The following is a 17619-nucleotide window of genomic DNA, read 5'->3' on the forward strand; positions in this document are numbered from 1 at the left end:
TAACCCCTGACAGGGGCGAGACACAGGTGAACCCAGAGATTTAGACCCCAGCTCAAGTAGTGTCACTGCCTGACACACCCAGATAGCCCCTTTAAAATTTTTCTCTGTTCCCTCTGCTAGGTTGAGTATATATATGTGCAAGTGGCCAGTCACAAATAGCCGTTCAGCTACATCCTTCCCTGGGTCATTAATGCTTAGATTGGGTCTGAGTCTCCATCTTGCATCTCCATGTAGGAGTGTTAACTGAGCCCGGATCCCCAAGCCTCCAAACCTCAAGCACTCTCTCTCTCACTTCCAGGCAGAATCTATCTCAATGGTGATGGGACGCCTCTGTGGTACAATGGCAGTAAAAACAATTGCTACCGAAACACCCCCCGCTTTCCTCTGTTGCTGGACGCAGCTCCCCATTAAAGTGTGCACATGGTGGGGGGAAGGGGTGTGCTCGAGAAACAGCAAGAACCTCACTTTCTGGAGGCCACCCGGCCCCCACATTCCGTTCAATCAGCGTTCCCTTGAGATATTGCTCAGCAGGGCCACTTCCGGCCAGAACTCCACCAGAGCGTCAGATGAGACCACTGTACTCGCCCTTTGCCAACAGTAAAGTTGGACAGAGTTGCTGCTTTCAAGGCCCCTCGACAAGGTCACTAGCCCCTCATTCTTGGTGTGCTCTGTGCGCAGGCACCAGTGAGACTAGAAGAGTCCGGCTCCTTTCCCACAGCCCCTCGGAGCTTGCTTGTCCTTAGGGAGGGCAGCGAAACCTCACTGCCTCCATCTGCTTGGCAGGTCGTGCCAAGGAAGGAGACTTTGTCAAAAAGCATATGACCTTCTTGGGGGTTGGTTTCTGTGTGGGCGTCAGGGGACAGCAGTGGCTCTCAAGTAGAGTTCTGTCTTGAATGAGATCTGTACTGACAAATGTGACCTGGCAGTCTGAGCCAGACCAGGCAGGCCCACCCCCCTTTCAGGGCAATGCAGGGCACCCACCCACTGAGGCAGGTGGCAGTGGGCACTGGAAAACATTCCTCCTCCTTAATGTTCCTTCTGCCAGGGATGTGGGGTGACTTGTGGCACCCAAGAGGATTTGAAAGGTCCCCAGCTCTTTCTGCACCTCACATCCTTGGGAAGGTTTTAAGGGGGTTAGGTGTGTAAGGCCTGAGCTGACCCTGAACTGTCCTCACTCCTCCCCACAAACACTGGGTTTCTTGATGAGGGTGACAATTCCAGGCCTTCAGGGAACAGGCTACTGACAATCATGAGCAATAGGCAGGTGTAGGGCAACAGGGGGTGGTGAGGACTGCGGCAGGCTGGAGAGCACAGCCAGACCTGAAGACTTTCAGGCTCCAGTAGAAACCAACGCACGTGGCACGCGCTGAACACATCCAGCGGCACTGGCCCAGTGGCCCTTGGTTTTTGTCTTTGGGCTCTAGGCTGGACAAGCAGAGGAGCAGAGAGCCACTGGGATTTCCGTGTCCCATATGTTACCCGGAAGAGGAAAAGGGGGGCCAGACAAAGGCACACACCAGCAGAGGGGAGAGGCGAGAGCTGAATCACGGAGGTCTGAAGAAGGAGGAAGATCGTTGGTTGTTTGTTTCGTTTTCGTTTTTCTGTCTGTTTTTGAGTGGAGGACGAGTGAGCATGAAGCTGGGATGTGTCTGCAAGTCCCTGCCACCTCCCTGAGGGTTTAACTGTGAAGTTAGATGCGTGTCACCCTGGCGGGTGACACTGGGGGTACTAAAGGATGGCCCGGGCAAGGGTGCTGCTCTGTCCCCAACTCATCCCTGGTGGCAGGGGCACGAGCGATGTGGGAAGAAACAGTTGTCAGGGGTTATTCTGTGTCCAGGAGACAAACTCTTTTTCCAAAAAATATCCTAGAGCAAGTATCCCAAAGTATACAGTATGATTATCTGCGTGAACCCGTCAGAAGATGCCGTCGACTCACGAAGTCAGAGTCACTCCTTTGCAGGTCTCCTGTCATCCTTCCGACCACATCCAAGAAATGATCTCTGTGCTAGTCTATCCTAAGGCTTCTGTCACACTTGCTAATCAGCTTCAGACTTTGCTGCCTTTTGCGGGTCGAAGCATCTAGAATTGATAACATCTTTCTTCTTGTTGTATTTATTTTTAGCAGGTATCTTTGATTTATGGCAAGATGGTGAGATGCTGGCTTTTCCATTTATGGCAGTGATTTAAAGTATCCTTTAAAAATTTAAGTAAAGTTGTAGGCGCTGCATAAAGAAATACCCAACTATAAATACAGCAGGAAGGTATAGAACATGACCCTTGAAGTAGGGGAGGCTGCTGGTTAAGTTTCACTCATGATTTGAAGAGGATGGAAACAATGACAACCACTGGAAGAATGTGTCATGGGTTCTAGGACAGCACCTGGCTGGACCCAACTCTGGGCTGGCTCCCCCACCCTTCATGTTCAACTCATACCACCTCTTATGGGAAGTCCTCCTGGATTCGAGCTCTGGAGTCATCTCTCTTGTGATACACTAGGATTCCAGTTCCAACTTTCTCCGGAACCAACCAGCTGGGTCATCAGAGGTCACAAGAGCAGATGCCTCTAGGGAGTGAGGAGGGACCTGCCACAAACCGCAAGGTAAGTGCCCCATTTAACGGCTGCTAAGCAGGAGTGTGGGTCTAGTGTGGCCACATCTTCCAATTTCTCAAGAAAAGTTACCAATGTAAATTTCCATGGGACGTCTCACCATGCCTGGGGCCTGGATGCAGCCTCGGGCACCCGTAGTGACACAGAAAGAGCCCAGCTTGCAGGTGAAGATGGCTGTTCAGCTGCAGCGCCCTCACACCCAGGCCCCAGAATTGAAAGAACCGAGAACGTGAGATCACAGTTAGAGCCTGATGTATAAGCCAAGTTTCTCCCTATGACCGGGACCTCCTGGCCAGCAGGGAGAGGCCTGAGTCGTCTCTGGGTCCTCTGCCCCTGGCCAAGGCAAAGGCCAAAGCCCTAGCCACACAGGCCTGAGGCAGGGTGAATGAGAAGATCAAAGGGGCAGGTGTTCACCCTCTGGGGAAGTGAGGCAGAAATTAGGGGTCCCAGAGCAGAGATGTCCAACAGCCTGAAAGGAGGCTCCCAGGCGGAGAGGCTGCTGAGCATAGACAGCGTGGGAGGATCAGGGCCTTGCTGGGGAGGAGAGATAGGGGACAGGTTCCGGTTGGCAATGGCCTCTAACAGCAAACTGGCCCCAGGATGAACCGAGGTGCCCTTGGATGCTCGAGTGGAAAAGGTAGGCAGGTCTTGGAGAGGCCATTTCAGGTTGGGGGCTGGGAGTGCAATGGTGGGAGGACAGAATGCATACGTGGGGTTGAGGACAGGTGAGGGCAGGAGCCCGACTGTGCTCATGGGCAGAGAGCCCAGGTCTGGCAGGAAGAGGGTGTGCTGAGGCTGCAGCGGAGGGATGGGAAGGCAGATGGGGAACGGGAGGCAGGGGACAGGGACTTCAGAGGAAGAGGAGCTGGGGATGGAGGGAATCTTGCCTCTCTCAGTAAGGGCAAAAGTTGATCTTTGGGGTCGCAGCCTGGGTGTACCCTCCTAACAGCATCTTCTGGCCTTTGCGGCCTCCATCTGGGCATCAGGCCTGGCTCAGCCCCTAGGACCCAGTAGTCAGTCCCCCCTCCCCTCTCATTCCTGCACCCTGTCCTGCCCCAGGGCACAGAGAGGGGGATGCATCCTTCGATTCCCACTGATGGGTGGGACCCGGCACACGGAGGACTCTCTAGGTGGGGACGTTCGGCCGGCGCAGCTCTCGGAGGTTGTACGCCTGGGGTGGCTGGCGGCGGGGCTCCCCCGGCCCGGCCCGTGGCGCTTCTCTGCCGCCGCCTCGGGGTGTCTCTGCTTCGCTGCGAGCCCGGCACCGCGGCGGCGGCGGCGGCGCGAAGAGGAAAGCGGGCGGCGGCGGCGGCGGCCGCGCCAAGAAGCGCCGGGTCACCGCAGGCTGAGGCGCCCGCCGTCCCCGCCCTCCCCCTCGCTCGCCTCCCTCCCGCCCGCCTCCGTCGCTCGCTCGCTCCTTCCCTCTCCCCGCCTTCCCTCCGCGCTCCCCGCCCTCCCCTCCGCGCCTCGCCTCCTCCGCCCCGCGCCCTGCGGTGCTGCAGCTGCGGGCGGCTCCAGCTGCCCCCAGATGTGGGCTGGGCGGCGCGCGGGGAACTTTCGCGCCGGCTGGGAGTGCGGGGCCCCGGCTGCAGTCCGGCTGCCATGGATCCACCGGCGGGAGCCGCTCGCCGCCTGCTCTGCCCCGCGCTGCTGCTGCTGCTCCTGCTGCCGCCGCCGCCCGCGAACGCCAGGCTCGCCGCCGCCGCCGCCGACCCCCCGGGTAGGTGCGGCCGGGCCCCCACGTCCCGCGCGCCCCGCCTGCCGGGCCCGTCCCACGTGCCCCGCCGCCCCCTCCCCAGGCGTCGTCCAGCCTGACTTGGGCAAACTCCGCGCGCCCCGCCCGGGGCCAAGTTGGCTAACTTCGGGGCCGGGCTGGTCGCGCAGGGGGCGCCCCGCGGCGCACCAGAGCGCCTTGGGCCGGGGGGAGCCTCGGAGCACTGGCGGCTCCCGAGTCGCTGAGGGTGGAGACGGAGGGCCGGGAAAGCCCCGCGGCGGAGGGCGCAGAGTCAGCCCCAGCGGGTCCGGGGGAGCCAGGGTGAGGCGGCGCCTGGACTCGCGTCCGGGGACGCTCGGGAGGAGCCGGCTGCCCAGCGCGTCGCCTGGGGCCCTGAGGATTGGTTGGGGCGCCCCGGAGGGGATCCCCGGAGATCGGAGGGACCCTGTTCCACCCCTCCCTGTCCTCGGGCGCTAGGGGAGAGGGGGACGGCAGCGGGCTGAGCGGGAGCTGGACAGGCAGGACAGGCCGCCAGTGCTCGGGGAAGCCGAGTCTCCGCCGTTCCGGAGGCCAGCGGTGACAGCAGCCCGGCGGCAGGGGCCGCAGAGGGGTCGTGGCGCCCGCGTAAGGGGGCCAACCCGGAATGGCTTCCGAGCAGCCCCACGTCCTGCCAAGGACTGTAGGTTCAAGGGTCGAGCGACTGTCTGACGGGGTCGTCCCTTCGGGCACAGGGAAGTTCCCACCGAGCCCCAATCCGGAACAGGGCAGGGGGCAGAGCTCTTGGCAGGCAGGGTCCCCGGCTTGGGGGTGGCGGAGCCCTGGAGTGGTGGCCCTGTTAACGCCCCTTCCCGGTTGCAGGAAAGCCGGGGAGGTGTAGGCTGGCTTCTGGGGTCGCCTGGCGGAATGCCCCTTGCCCTCGCAGTGGGGCGGGATCTGGGGGGCGTGGCTTGCCGGCGGGGCTCTGGGGCTCTGCCGATCTAAACGCCCCTTCCCGTTGCAGGCGGGTCCCTGGGGCACGGAGCCGAGCGCATCCTGGCGGTGCCCGTGCGCACTGACGCCCAGGGCCGCTTGGTGTCCCACGTGGTGTCGGCAGCTACGGCCGGGGCAGGGGTACGAGCCCGCAGGGCCGCCCCGGACCGGACCCCGAGCTTCCACGGAGGCAACGAGGAGGACCCTGGCAACCACCTCTTCTACAATGTCACTGTCTTTGGCCGAGACTTGCACCTGCGGCTGCGGCCCAACCACCGCCTCGTGGCGCCCGGGGCCACTATGGAGTGGCAGGGCGAGACGGGCACCACCCGCGTGGAGCCCCTGCTCGGGAGCTGTCTCTACGTCGGGGACGTGGCCGGCCTAGCCGAAGCCTCCTCTGTGGCGCTCAGCAACTGCGATGGACTGGTGAGTACGCACTTCCCTCGCTCCTTTCTCTCCGCTGCTCTCGCCTGGGATTTGGAAAAGGGTTACCTGGGAATCCCTTGGGAGGGGGAGGCCTGCGCCGAGGACTTTCTCTGCCCTCCCCGCGCCTTAGGGAGCCTCGTGCTCCAATTGAAGGGGTTGGCTGGAAGACAGGTTGTTTTGATTGGTCTGAGCAAGGGGCCATTTATACAAGGGGAGGGCCCGGGTCTCCAGAAGGCTCGGCAGGCAGCAGCGCGCACATCTCTCTTTTGCCTGTCTGCACAGGTCTCTGGCTTGTATCCAAGGGTGTGTGTGTGTATGTGTGTGTACCTGTGTGAGTGTGTGCACATGTGTGTGCCTGCATCTGGTTGCCTGTGCACCTGTGTGAACATGTGTGTGTGCCACTGTCTCTTGTGCGTGTGTCTGCGGGTTTCTGCACATATCTGTGTTGAGCATCCGTTGGGTGCACGTGCATCCTTGTGGATATTGGCGTGCATGATACATGTGTGGCGGACTTACAGACTGGCAGTCAGTCTTCCTGTTTCCTTGTGTGCAGGTGATGCCAGCCCAGGGAGCAGGCAGTGGTGCTGAAACGCCCAGTTAGCCTTCTGCCCCTTGGCTGACTGGAAACCGCTGGTTTTTCTGCTCTGGTTTCCTGTTAAACTCCAGCTGGTTATTTGAAAAGTCGGTTTTCTCTATTTTGAGCTGAGGGGTGCATTTGGAAATGAAGGCTCTAGTGCCCATGAGCTGCTCAATCTTTTGGGGGCAGCCCCTGAAGGACAACAGAGAGGCTAGGGGGTCCCTTTTGGGACTGCCTGGTCCTCTCCAGTCCTGTGACTGGAGCTCTGGGAAGCTCTGCTTCCTGGAGAGGGCAGGAGGGACCGTGGCTCAGCACAAGGGGGCCTCAGAGGAAGCCTGGATCGATGCTGAGGGAGGAGGCTGACACTGGCGGTGCTCGGCCCGGCTGCCTGGGGCCTGGCACACAGCAGAAGCCACTGCAGCTTTCTATTTTGGATCGGGTGTGTGGTGGTCAGGCTGGCCGTGCTGGCCAGACATCTGAAGCCGCCCACCATGGGCTCCGCTCTAATTGCTGCTTAGGGCGCTCCTGCCCCGCGTGAGTGGCCACTCCGCCAGCCCCGTGGCCGTGAGCGCACCCCTACTCAGGCGCTCGGGCTCATCCTACATTCTGCAGAGCCGGCAATTACACCAGGGCCCCACAACCGCTGCCATTCTTTTTATGGAGACACAAAATGTCACTTGTTGCTTCGGAAAATCACTGCTTTTGGCTGGATTTAGTTAGAACCTGGGCATATTGCAAACAGCTGTAAATATCCCTGGAGGAGTTGGGTTAAAATGGCAAGCGCTTTACATTACCCACTGTCTACGAGGACGTCCTGGGCCTCAGAGGTGTGTCCCAGTTTACAATGGAGGTGAATTTCCTAAATGAAAGGAGATGCTTGCTGCCGACTCAGGATGAGGCGGGGTGGAGGGAGTTGATGTGGGGATGCAGTCTGTTGCTGGGCTGACATCTGTGTACTATGGATTCCTGACAGAGAATGTTTTGGTGAGGACTTTTCAGTGTTTCATTCATTCAGCAGTTCATTTGGCGATTCATTTCTTCAACCAGCGCCTTCTCTTGTGTCTATGCCCCGTACTGGTCAGCGATGAGGCAGGTTTGGTACCCACCCAGGGCCGCCAGTGTTCAGAGTGGCTGACGGCGCTCTGGCCAGAACTTGGAGTGTGCTCCTGGGGGGCTGTCTGAATGGGGCTGGAAGAATGAGAGGCCAGCTGGAAAAGATGCAGGTTGGCAACCTGGGCAGAGGGAGGAGCGCGTGCGGAGGTATCAGGTGTGAATTAGCCAGGGCAGAACAGGCCTGCTGAGGTGTCCCGTGTACCAGACAGAGCTGGGAAGAAGACTGGGGCTGGAAAAGCGGCTGGTCCTCCCTGAGCGGCCTTGAATGACGGGCTCGGACAGCGGGACAGCGCCGTTCCATTGCTGCTGCTGCTTTTCTTTTCTTCCTTTTCTTTCTTTCTTTTTTTTTTTTGTTGTGTATGTGTCTGTTCTGCCTTTAAATCCCCCTGTGCTATTATGATAGGCTTCTTTGCTAAGGACCTGGGGCTTTACCCGGGGTGCCTGTTGTCCTCACAGAGCCCCTGTCGGGGAGGCATCTTCATCCCTGGTTACAGGTGGAACACTCAGGCTCTGTGAGGCGGAGTGGCTGGACAGAAGCTATTTCCACATCGAGGGGTTAAAATGTACCTCTGCAGAAGGCATGAGCCAAAAATGCTGAACAAAGTGTTCTTGTACATCACGTTGCTACAGAAGAGTTTTGTAGTGTCTCTCAAGCCGCGTGGTAGGTGTGCTGATTTCACATGACTTCTACATGCTCATTAAATACCCAGTGAGAGGCCTTTTGGTGTAAAAGGTAATAATGATAAGTGACCATCGACTGTGTCCCTATTAATGTTGCACATGGCCTTGTTTAATCCTCACAGCACCACATGGGACATGTCCCGAAATCATCCCCCTCTACAGATGAGTAAACTGAGGCTCCGAAGGTTGTGATAGCTTGCTTCAAGCTTCAAAACCAGTATTTGAACACATATCTGTCTGATTTTGAGGCCATCCTCACTACGTTTTATTGCCTTTCTCTGCATGCCTACAAAAGGAATTTTAAAAATACATTTCTTTAAAACATTTCCTACCTTTCTTATTTGACTCCTGGAGACATTCTCATTGTAGGTTTGACCGCCATCAGTGTGAGTGCAGCCGAGAGCAGGCCTGGGAGCTAAGTGGCCCTTGAGTGGCTGGTGACCTGCGCTGGGCTGCAGCTCCTATGGCTGGCCTAAGTCCTCACTGGTGGGGACTGCAGCTGGGACTTCTGTAGGATGGAAGCAACCCTGCCTGCCTCTGCCTCCCCACTCAGGGCAGCACAGGGGTCCTCTCCCGCCTGGCTGGGCAGGGCCAGTGGAGAAAGCCTCCATGGGCTGGCTGGTGGAGACCGCCTGCCCTCCCAGTCCTGGTCCAATCCTGGGGCCCGAAGGACGAAGTGTATGCCCTTCCCTGGGGGCTTGATGCGAGCCCCACAACCCTATGAGTTAGAGCTGTCCCATTTTGTGGCTGAGGCTCAGAGATATCCAAAGTCCTTCGGCAAGAAGGAAGCCAGGGCTGCTGCCTTTCAGGCTGGGGCTCCCCTGTGGGGCTGCTGTCCGGGCCAGGCACCCACTCCATCTTGCTGGACACTATGAGTCATAAAGGCCACAGAGAGAAGTCAGAAGCTGGCCTGAGGGATCCAGATGAGCTTCATGTTTCCCAGTAAGGCTATTGCCTTCGAGGCCACACACTGGGCTCCAGCAGGCTCAGGTGCTAGAGCAGATCAGGCAGGTGTGGGGTTGGCGGGAGCCTGGGACTATGCAGTGTGGGCCAGGGGCACCTGGCATTTGCAGCTGCCTGTGGTAGGGTCTTCCTTCCTCCCACCTCTCCTTGGCACTACCTGGATTGCAGTGAGAGGTTGTCAGGAAAATCAAAGAGGGGCTGCAGGAAGCTCTGGGTTCTCTAGGGTGTTGGGGCTCCCCAGGTAGGAGCAGAGGCCCCTGTGGGCCCCAGCTGCTAAGGCGACTCTCAGCCTCTGCCAAACTTGTCACCTTCCTTGTTTAAGACTTGCTCAGTTTAAGTGACAGAAACCCCTGCTCGTAGTGGATGAAACAAACAAGGAACACCATGGGCCTATTATCTGGGGTTCCTGAGGAGTGTCGGCCTCAGGCGTGGCTGAATCCAGAGGCTCAGAGCATGCTATTCGTCTCTCAGCTCTGCCACTCGGCATTCATTTCAGAATTGCTCTCCATGCCTCAACCCCAGCCCACCACGTGGGGCCACCAGCGGCTCCAAGCCCAACTTGTTTTCCAAGGAGGCAACCCTCCGAAATGGAAGATCCTCCTCTCCGGGTGACACCTGTGATCCTCCTCTCCAGGTGACACCTGTGAGAGTTGGGGAAGGGATCTGAGGCCCGTCTTCAAACCCATAGCTGTGGTGCAGGCCTAGCCCAAGTCTCCTGCCCACCTTTGGGACTAGGGGAGGGACGGACTCCCAAACTTCAGAATGGAGAGGGACCTATCATTTGGGAAAGGAGGACAGTTGTGCAGGATGGTGAAAATGGGTGCGGCCACCCTGTCCCTGGACTCCAGACCCCATGTTGGGCTTAGAAGTCCTCCTGGCTCCGGGCTTACCTGCTCAGCTGCCTCTGGAACCGCTTCCCTGGATGACTCCATACTCCTCAAGTCACATGGGTCTCCCCACTCTCCTCCAGACCCCGCCTTTCGAGGGTCACCCTCCTCTAGCCAGTTCCGATCCTAGAGCTGTCAGGCCCCGGCTGCCCTCCACACCTGGTGCCAAGCCCTGCCTCTGCCCCTCAAGCCCCCCAGCGCTCCCTGGTCTCTCCCCGACAACCCTTCTCCAAGCTGCAGCCGGAGGGGCTTTTATAAACCACGCAGCAACTCATGTTATGACTTCACTTAAGACCTCTCAGTGGTTCTTACTGCTCCTGGCCAGGGCCCTCAGCTCCGACCTGAGTCACATGCTCTGCTGGTCTGGAATGAGACTCTGGGAGCAAGGGCTGCAGGGGGCAAAACTCCAGCGTCCTCCTCAGGTGCCCCTGGGAGTGGGGGGTCAGTGGCTCCTCCCCCACCGCCTTACCTGAGCTGAGGGCCCTACAGAGATCCCCGAGGCACCCAGCAGTGCAGCGCAGTCCCTCTGGAGGCAGCGGTCAGCCTCAGAAGGGGGTCTGAGGAGCAGCATCCACACTATTTACCTCCACTTGGGGCTTTGAACCCAGCCCCTCATGAAGGCCAGCAGAGTCACTGCTGGTCTCAGCTGGAGCCCAGGGAGGCCAGCTCTTCCTGGCCCCCGCGTCATGTTGCCCAGCCCCAGCCTGCACTCCGTGGTGTGGCCGGGCGTGTTTCTGGCACTGGTCACTGCACGCGGCCATGTGCTCACTCAGCTGTGGCAGGCTTTTCCTGCCCGATGGCTCGCCGTGGCTTCCCCGTCCCCTGTGTCTCCAGCGCTTAGTGAGTCATGCCTGAGTGAAGGCCGGCGCTCCTGCAGTCAGCTGGGAGGTGAAGGCCAGGTCTTCACCCAGGCCTGCTGTGAGGCTCACAGGGGCAAGGGAATCAGCCAGGGACTCATCTGCTGTGAGCCCCAGGGCCAGGAACATCCGCTCAGCAGCGAGGCCAGCTTTGCTTCTGGCAGCCTGAGCCGCGGTTCTTACTGCTCTTAAACAAATCTGAACCCACTGGCCTGACATTCAGGGCCAGTCTTTGAAGACCCAGAGGGGCAAGTGTGCCTGGCGCCCCTCCTGGGACCTTGGGTCTCTGCTGGCAGGTAGACATGTTCTTCCTTATCCCACCTCCCTCTCTGGCTTGGGCAGTCCTGGGGGTCCCTGTGTTGCTTCCAGAACAGCAGGCTGCTGACTACATGTGAACGTGTGTGTGTTCCTGGCCTGTGCGTGGCGGAGTGTGTGGGAGTGTGTGCGTGTTCCCGGCCTGTGCATGGAGGGTGTGTGTGGGAGTGTGTGCGTGTTCCTGGACTGTGCGTCGAGGGGGCATGTGAGAGTGTGTGCGTGTTCCTGGACTGTGCATGGAGGGGGTGCGTGGGAGTGTGTGCGTGTTCCCGGTTTGTGCGTGGAGGGGGCATGTGGGAGTGTGTGCGTGTTCTGGCCTGTACGTGGAGGGTGTGTGTGGGAGTGTGTGCGTGTTCCCTGCCTGTGCATGGAGGGGGTATGTGGGAGTGTGTGTGTTGCTGGCCTGTGCGTGGAGGGGGTGTGTGGGAGTGTGTGCGTGTTCCCGGCCTGTGCGTGGAGGGGGTGTGTGGGAGTGTGTGCGTGTTCCCGGCCTGTGCATGGCGGAGTGTGTGGGAGTGTGTGCGTGTTCCTGGACTGTGCGTGGAGGAGGCTTGTGGGAGTGTGTGCGTGTTGCTGGCCTGTGTGTGGAGCGGGTGTGTGGGAGTGTGTGCGTGTCCCTGGCCTGTGCGTGGCGGAGTGTGTGGGAGTGTGTGCGTGTTCCCGGCCTGTGCATGGAGGGCGGTGTGTGGGAGTGTGTGCATGTTCCTGGCCTGTGCGTGGAGGGGGCGTGTGGGAGTGTGTGCTTTGCATGCTGCCTGTGCCTGTCTTGCATCTAGGAGTGCGTGCACACAGTGTGTGTGGGGGAGTGCATATGTGTGTGCATGTCTGAATGAGTGTGGACATGTGGCTGTGTGCACATCAGTGTGTCTGCATGGAAGTGTGTTCATTTGAGTGAGCATGGGCCAGCACGTGTTTATGTATTTCTCGGGAGGGGTTTTCTGCGTCCTGCAGAAGAGGGACCTGAAGTAGGGTAGAGGTACTGAAGGGAGAGGAAGACCCCAGTTCCCTCAATCTTGGTGCTACCTTAGACGCCCCCATCCCCTACTGATGGGCACCCCGGAATGGGAGGATCCAGGTAGGAGCTGCTTACCCTACTGCGTATGTTTCATATTAAATGTCAGCTGTCCACCGGGTCTGCGGTGCTGCCATTAATATGGAGAAGTTATTACCGAGCCTGGAGCTGGCTACTCGGGCTTGTCCATGAACTTCAATTACACTGCACGACGACTCCAGGCTGCAGAGTGGGGTGCACAGCTTCCGCTCGGAGGCAAAGGGAACCCTGATGTCTAGGACCAAGGCCTGGGTGCTGCCGAGGCCAGGCAGGTTCTAGGCCATCCCCATCCCGCCCTGTGCATTTCAGGGGTTAACCCAGGGAAGCAGGTGCTTAGTGTGATCTGGAGGCTGCTGTGGGTCACATGGTCCGCTGTTCCCCTCGCGGCTGTGCATCCTGGACAAACACTACGATGCTGCAAACCTTAGTTCCTCCAACAGCAAAAGGTGGGTTCTGTTCATATGCACTTCACTGGCCCCGGGGGGGAGAGCGGTGTCTGTGTCTCTGTCTCATTAGCTTTAAGGTGCCATCAGTTACAGGACACATGTCACTTTATACACCACCAAGAAAGAGAAGACGCTCCCATTTAAACTGCAGCTGTGTGCCCTACCTGTGGTCCTGGAGGCGCAGGCCCCGCTCTGCCGTGCTTGGTTGCTCTGATGCTGTCTGCAGCCTGACGGGTGGGCCATTTCTCCTGCCTGGTCATTGCTTGGCACGGCTCCTGGGAACTGAGTTCAGGCAGCTTCGTCCACTTCCAGGGGTCTTCCTCTGGTGAAATTACGGAGTAGCGATCCTTCCTCCAGGGCTAGGTATTTGCCTCACCAGTGTAAAGCCACACACACCTTTCTGCATGCACCCTGACTTTTTGCTCTCACAGTGTGATTCTTCGAAGACATTTTGAGTGTCCAGGATGCTGACCCGGCATGCGCCTCCAGCGAGGGACTGCAGTCGGAAGTGTCGTGGCCCAGGAGGCGGGGCCGGGGCCAGGGTGTGAGACCCGCCGGGTGCATCCTCAGTTCAGGGTGGGAAACTGAAAAATGCGTGTTGGAGGGAGCAGCCCTCACAGCTCTCTGAGCAGAACGCCCAGGACTCATCTTTAAACCTGAGTATTTTTCCTTTGAAAGCAGGGTTGGGACTACACGGAAAGTAGGGTGTGTTTACGCTTCGTGCAAGACCTGTCCAAGGCTCAACGTGGCCATTCTGGTTGGGACAGAGCCTCTGGACGTATGACAGGTCCTCGAGAGCTGTGAGCATATTGGTATATATCTATATCTCTCTATTTTGTGGATCATAGCGTGTGCCACCGCCAGTCAGTTGCAAGTGAAACCTCGGGTTAAGCAATACCACAGATTCATGCTACTCTCCCATCATTCCGTTCTTGGACCAATACTAAGCTGCGTTTATTATTAGAACTTTAAGGCTCTAATATTCAAAGTATTAAGTACTTTGAAGCTTCGCTGTCCAATACAGTAGCTATAAGCCACACAAAGCTATTGAATGCTTAAAATGTGGCTGGTCTGAATTGAGAGGTGCTCTGACTGTGAAATATACATTGGATTTCAAAGACTTAGTACCCCCCAAAAAGAATGTGGAATGTTTAATAGATCATTTTAAAGTATTGATTACAGGTTGAAATGATAATATTTTGGGCATACTGGGTCAAGCAAAATATATTACTGAAATTAGTTCACCTGTGACTTTTTTTTTTTTTAATGTGGCTACATATAAAGCTCCAGTTCTGTTTCTGTTGGACTGTGTGGCTTTGGAACATCTGGCTGGATACTTCCCCCTTTGCTGGTATTCTCTTGCAAAATTTTCTTGGCTGGTCACATATGTTTACTTTTCAAATGTGGAATTGTTTTGTCGGGGAGAAAAATCCCTCATGAATTTGATTGATAGTAAATTAAACTCCAGAAGCTAATTAAAGGAGGAATTGACGTAATTTACAGTATTTATCAGGAACGTGGTGTGTTTTTCAATTTATTTCATTCTGCTTTGGTGTTTTAATACAGGTCACCCATTTTTAAAAATCAGGGTTATTTCGAGGGTTTTTTTTCTTTTTGTCGTTGCGAATTGAACACTTTATTGTTGGTGCACAGGAAGGCTATTGATTTTTACGGAACTCTCTTTCATCAAGTGGCTTGATTGAACTCATTAGTTTTAATATATCTTTGTGGCGTCCCTTGGGTTTTCGAGCTATACAGTTGCACTGTCTATAAACACTGATCCTTTTGGGTTCTCATCTCCAATATGCACCGTCTGGAACCTTCAGAGCAATGTCAAGTCACAGCCGTGGCCACGTGCATCCTCGTCTGTGGCTTTGCCGGCAACGCCCCGGTGTTGCTCTGCTTAATACAACGCTTGCTTGTGGATTAAGATGGATTTCATGTGAAGGCAATATCCTCTGAATTCTCGTTTTCTAAGATCCCATTTTTATCAGCAAAGGAGCTGAAATCAGGATAAAATGTGTCTTAACTCTTAACGCTCTCTTTTCCCACCTCCAAAAGCCAGAGATGTTGCAATTCCAAAGTGCCTGTGTTCTCAGCCTCAGGGCCTCCGCTGTCCACTTTGCTGGGCCAGAAATGAAACCTAGTCCCCAGATGCACCATGGGAAGCACTCATAGGGAGGGAGAGCCTTCCTGCAGAAGATGGGGAGCCAGCACCTTCCTGCCACACAGGACCCTGTTCTTGGACAGCTCTTTGGGCCATGTGTGGGGGATTTCCACTTTGATTTGAGGGTTCTCTTCCTGCCCCACAGTGGTGTCTCCCTCCCTCTGTCCAGTTTCTCTGGAGCAACCCTCCATTCTCCTCCTGTGTCGTACAGCGGACTCTGCCCTCTGCTCTGAGGTGGTGGTCCTGCCTGCAGAGTCCCCTGCCCTCCCAGTCTCACTGTTTTCTGTCGTCCCACGTGCTCCTAGAAGGTGTTTAGACATTTCCCTCCTTAGAAGAAATCTGTAGGCTCAGCACACTGCCTCATGCCTGTAACACCTGCACTTTGGGAGACTGAGGTGGGTGGATCACTTGACCAGCCTGGCCAACATGGTGAAACCCTGCCTCTGCTAAAAACACAAAAATTAGCCAGGCATGGTGGTGCGTGCCTGTAGTCCCAGCTACTCAGGAGGCTGAGACAGGAGAATCACTTGGACCTGGGAGGCAGAGGTTGCAGTGAGATGAGATTGCATCACTGCACTCCAGCCTGGGTGACACAGTGAGATTCTGTCTCAAAAAAAAAAAAAAAAAAGAAGAAGAAGAAAAGAAATCTGTGGCCTGTCTTGCAGAAAAGAGTTTTTCCACTGTGTGATCTATCTGCCTGCCTGCTGACGGGCATGGAATTTGAGGAGCTTTGAATAGCACCTGTACATTGGCCCCATCCTGAGAGGTTCCGGTTTATCAGACCTGGGTGCGCCCCGGGGTCTGCATTTTTCAAAAACCACACAGGAGAGTCTTTCGCACAGCATGATGGGTGCTCACTGACCTAGAGAGGGCTGTGGGGAGTGAGGGCTCACACACCAGACTTGGGGCCTGGCCCTTCTCTTGCTGGCCTGTGACCCTCTGTTTCCCCAGTTGCTACACCACCTGCCTCACAAGGTGTGTGTCAGTGAGGGAGCAGAGGGAAATGAGGCTGGCTGGCCTCTGTCAAATGGAATCCATGGGGGGCTTGAGGCGGAAGGAAGTGATGGCCAGTGGGGTTGGCCGGGCTGGGATGTGGGAAGCTGCTATGGCGGTGTTGGTTCCTGGCCCTCTGCTCTTGAGTCTCTCACCTGGAAATCCAGAGTCCTGGCAACAGGAAGGCAGCCCCCTTCGCATGGCCATCCCCAAGGCCACACAGTACAGAGGGGTCCTCACAGGGAAGTGGGCAGAATAAGGGGGTGTGGGCTCCCAAGGCCCTTGCTATAGGGTTGTCTGCACTTGGCAGGCACCGGGAGCTCCATGAGCGCTGAGCACTGATCCTGCAGACCTGGTCAGGCAAGGTGGGGGCAGTGGCAGGCATCCTCCTGGCTGCTCCTCAGTGCCCCCCGAGGCAGGTGCCCAGGCCCTGGGAGGCTCCTGGTCTCTCCTCCCCTGCCTTCCCTTCCCTTCCTCTCCCCGCCCCTCCCTCCCTCCCTCCCTCCTTCCCCTCTGCCCTCCCCTCTCTGCACGATGGCTGGCCACTGGCCACTGATCCCTGCTCACTGGCCCTGAGCTGAGTTCTGGGCCTCTGGGGCAGGTCAGGTCACAGGCGGAGGTGCTGTCTGAGGCCCTGTGATAGTGGGAAATAATAAATGTATATTTGTTCTTCATCCCTAGTTCCTGCCTCAGAGCTCCTAAAACCTTTGTAATTTCCTGAGTGTTAAGGGTGATAGAAACACCTTTTACTGTCATATTTGGTCTGAGTCCCCCGGTTCCTAATATAAGAGTTTCTGGATTATTGGGTAGAGAATTCCGCCTCACTCCCCCAACCTCTGGGGATGGGAGTAGTGGAACTTCCATGAAAACCCCTAAACGACAAGGTCTGGAGAGCTTCGGGTTGGTGAACACACGGAGGCGCTGGGAGGGTGAGTGCCCAGGGAGGGCGCGGAGGCTCTGCGGCCCTTCCCGTTAGCTCGCCCTGCGCCTCCCTCCTAGGGAGCTGTTTCTGGGTTGTGTCTTTAATAATCAACTGGTAATAGTGCCTCCCTGAGTTCTGTGATCCATTCTGTTAACGGCCAAAACTGCAATTACTTTTGCAGCAACCTAATAGCGAATTACAGTTTATGAGGAGGGAGTTGCGGGACCCTCCCGGTTTAGAGTTGATTGGTCAGAAGAACAGGTGAAAAGCTGGGACTTGCAACCGGTGTGTGAAGGGGGGCCGCCTTGTGGGACTGAGCCCTTAACCCGAGGGCCAAGCTGACCCCAGGTAGCTGGTGTGAGTATTGCTCGGAACTGTGGGGCACCCAGCTAGCGTCTGGAGGTTGGAGAACTGGTGGGTGTGAGGGAAACCACGTGTTTGGTGTCAGAAGCGATGTGAGTGAAAACAGATCACAGTGGACCTCACCCAGCCTGGGGGCTCTGACAGAGCGAGGGAGGTCCCAGGCCAGGGCTTAGCCCTGCTGACAGGGAGAAGGCCTCAGTTTCCTGAACAGCCCCAAAGGCAGCTGCAGAGACAACGGTCACAGGACAAGGTGGTGCTGGGAGCCTCTCCCTCCTTCCCCTCCTCCCCTCCTCCACCCCCTTCTCTCTCCAGCTTCTCTTCCCCTTCCCTCCTCTCTCTCTCTTCTTCTTTTCTCGTTCCTCTTCTTCCCACCCCCTCCCTTGTCTTCTCCCCCGCCGTCTTCCCCTTTTCTCTCCCCCCTCCCTTTACGCCCTCTCCCCTCCCTGCCCCCCTCTTCTTCCCCAGAGCCTTTCATCACCTGGGGGACCTTTCCCGGCTGGGGGCCCTTCATCATCAGCTGCACTCTGCACCCGTAGCTTCCTATTTCCATGTCACCTCCTGTGACAC

At 57.0% G+C, this 17619-nt stretch overlaps 1 protein-coding gene across 1 annotated transcript in view; it reads left to right on the top strand.

Moving 5' to 3' along the window:
• Positions 1–4210: 4210 nt before the first annotated feature.
• The window catches only part of LOC105716766 (A disintegrin and metalloproteinase with thrombospondin motifs 2), a 184108-nt gene continuing 170699 nt past the window's right edge, over positions 4211–17619 (top strand). The window contains exons 1-2 of the mRNA XM_064376636.1: positions 4211–4328; positions 5323–5717. Coding sequence (XP_064232706.1) covers positions 4211–4328; positions 5323–5717 — 513 coding nt within the window. The remainder of the gene's footprint in view (positions 4329–5322; positions 5718–17619) is intronic.

This window comes from Aotus nancymaae, unplaced genomic scaffold (assembly GCF_030222135.1).
Source record: "Aotus nancymaae isolate 86718 unplaced genomic scaffold, 86718_ANA_hifiasm-v0.15.2.pri h1tg000015l_1, whole genome shotgun sequence".
Taxonomy (NCBI): Eukaryota; Metazoa; Chordata; class Mammalia; order Primates; family Aotidae; genus Aotus; species Aotus nancymaae.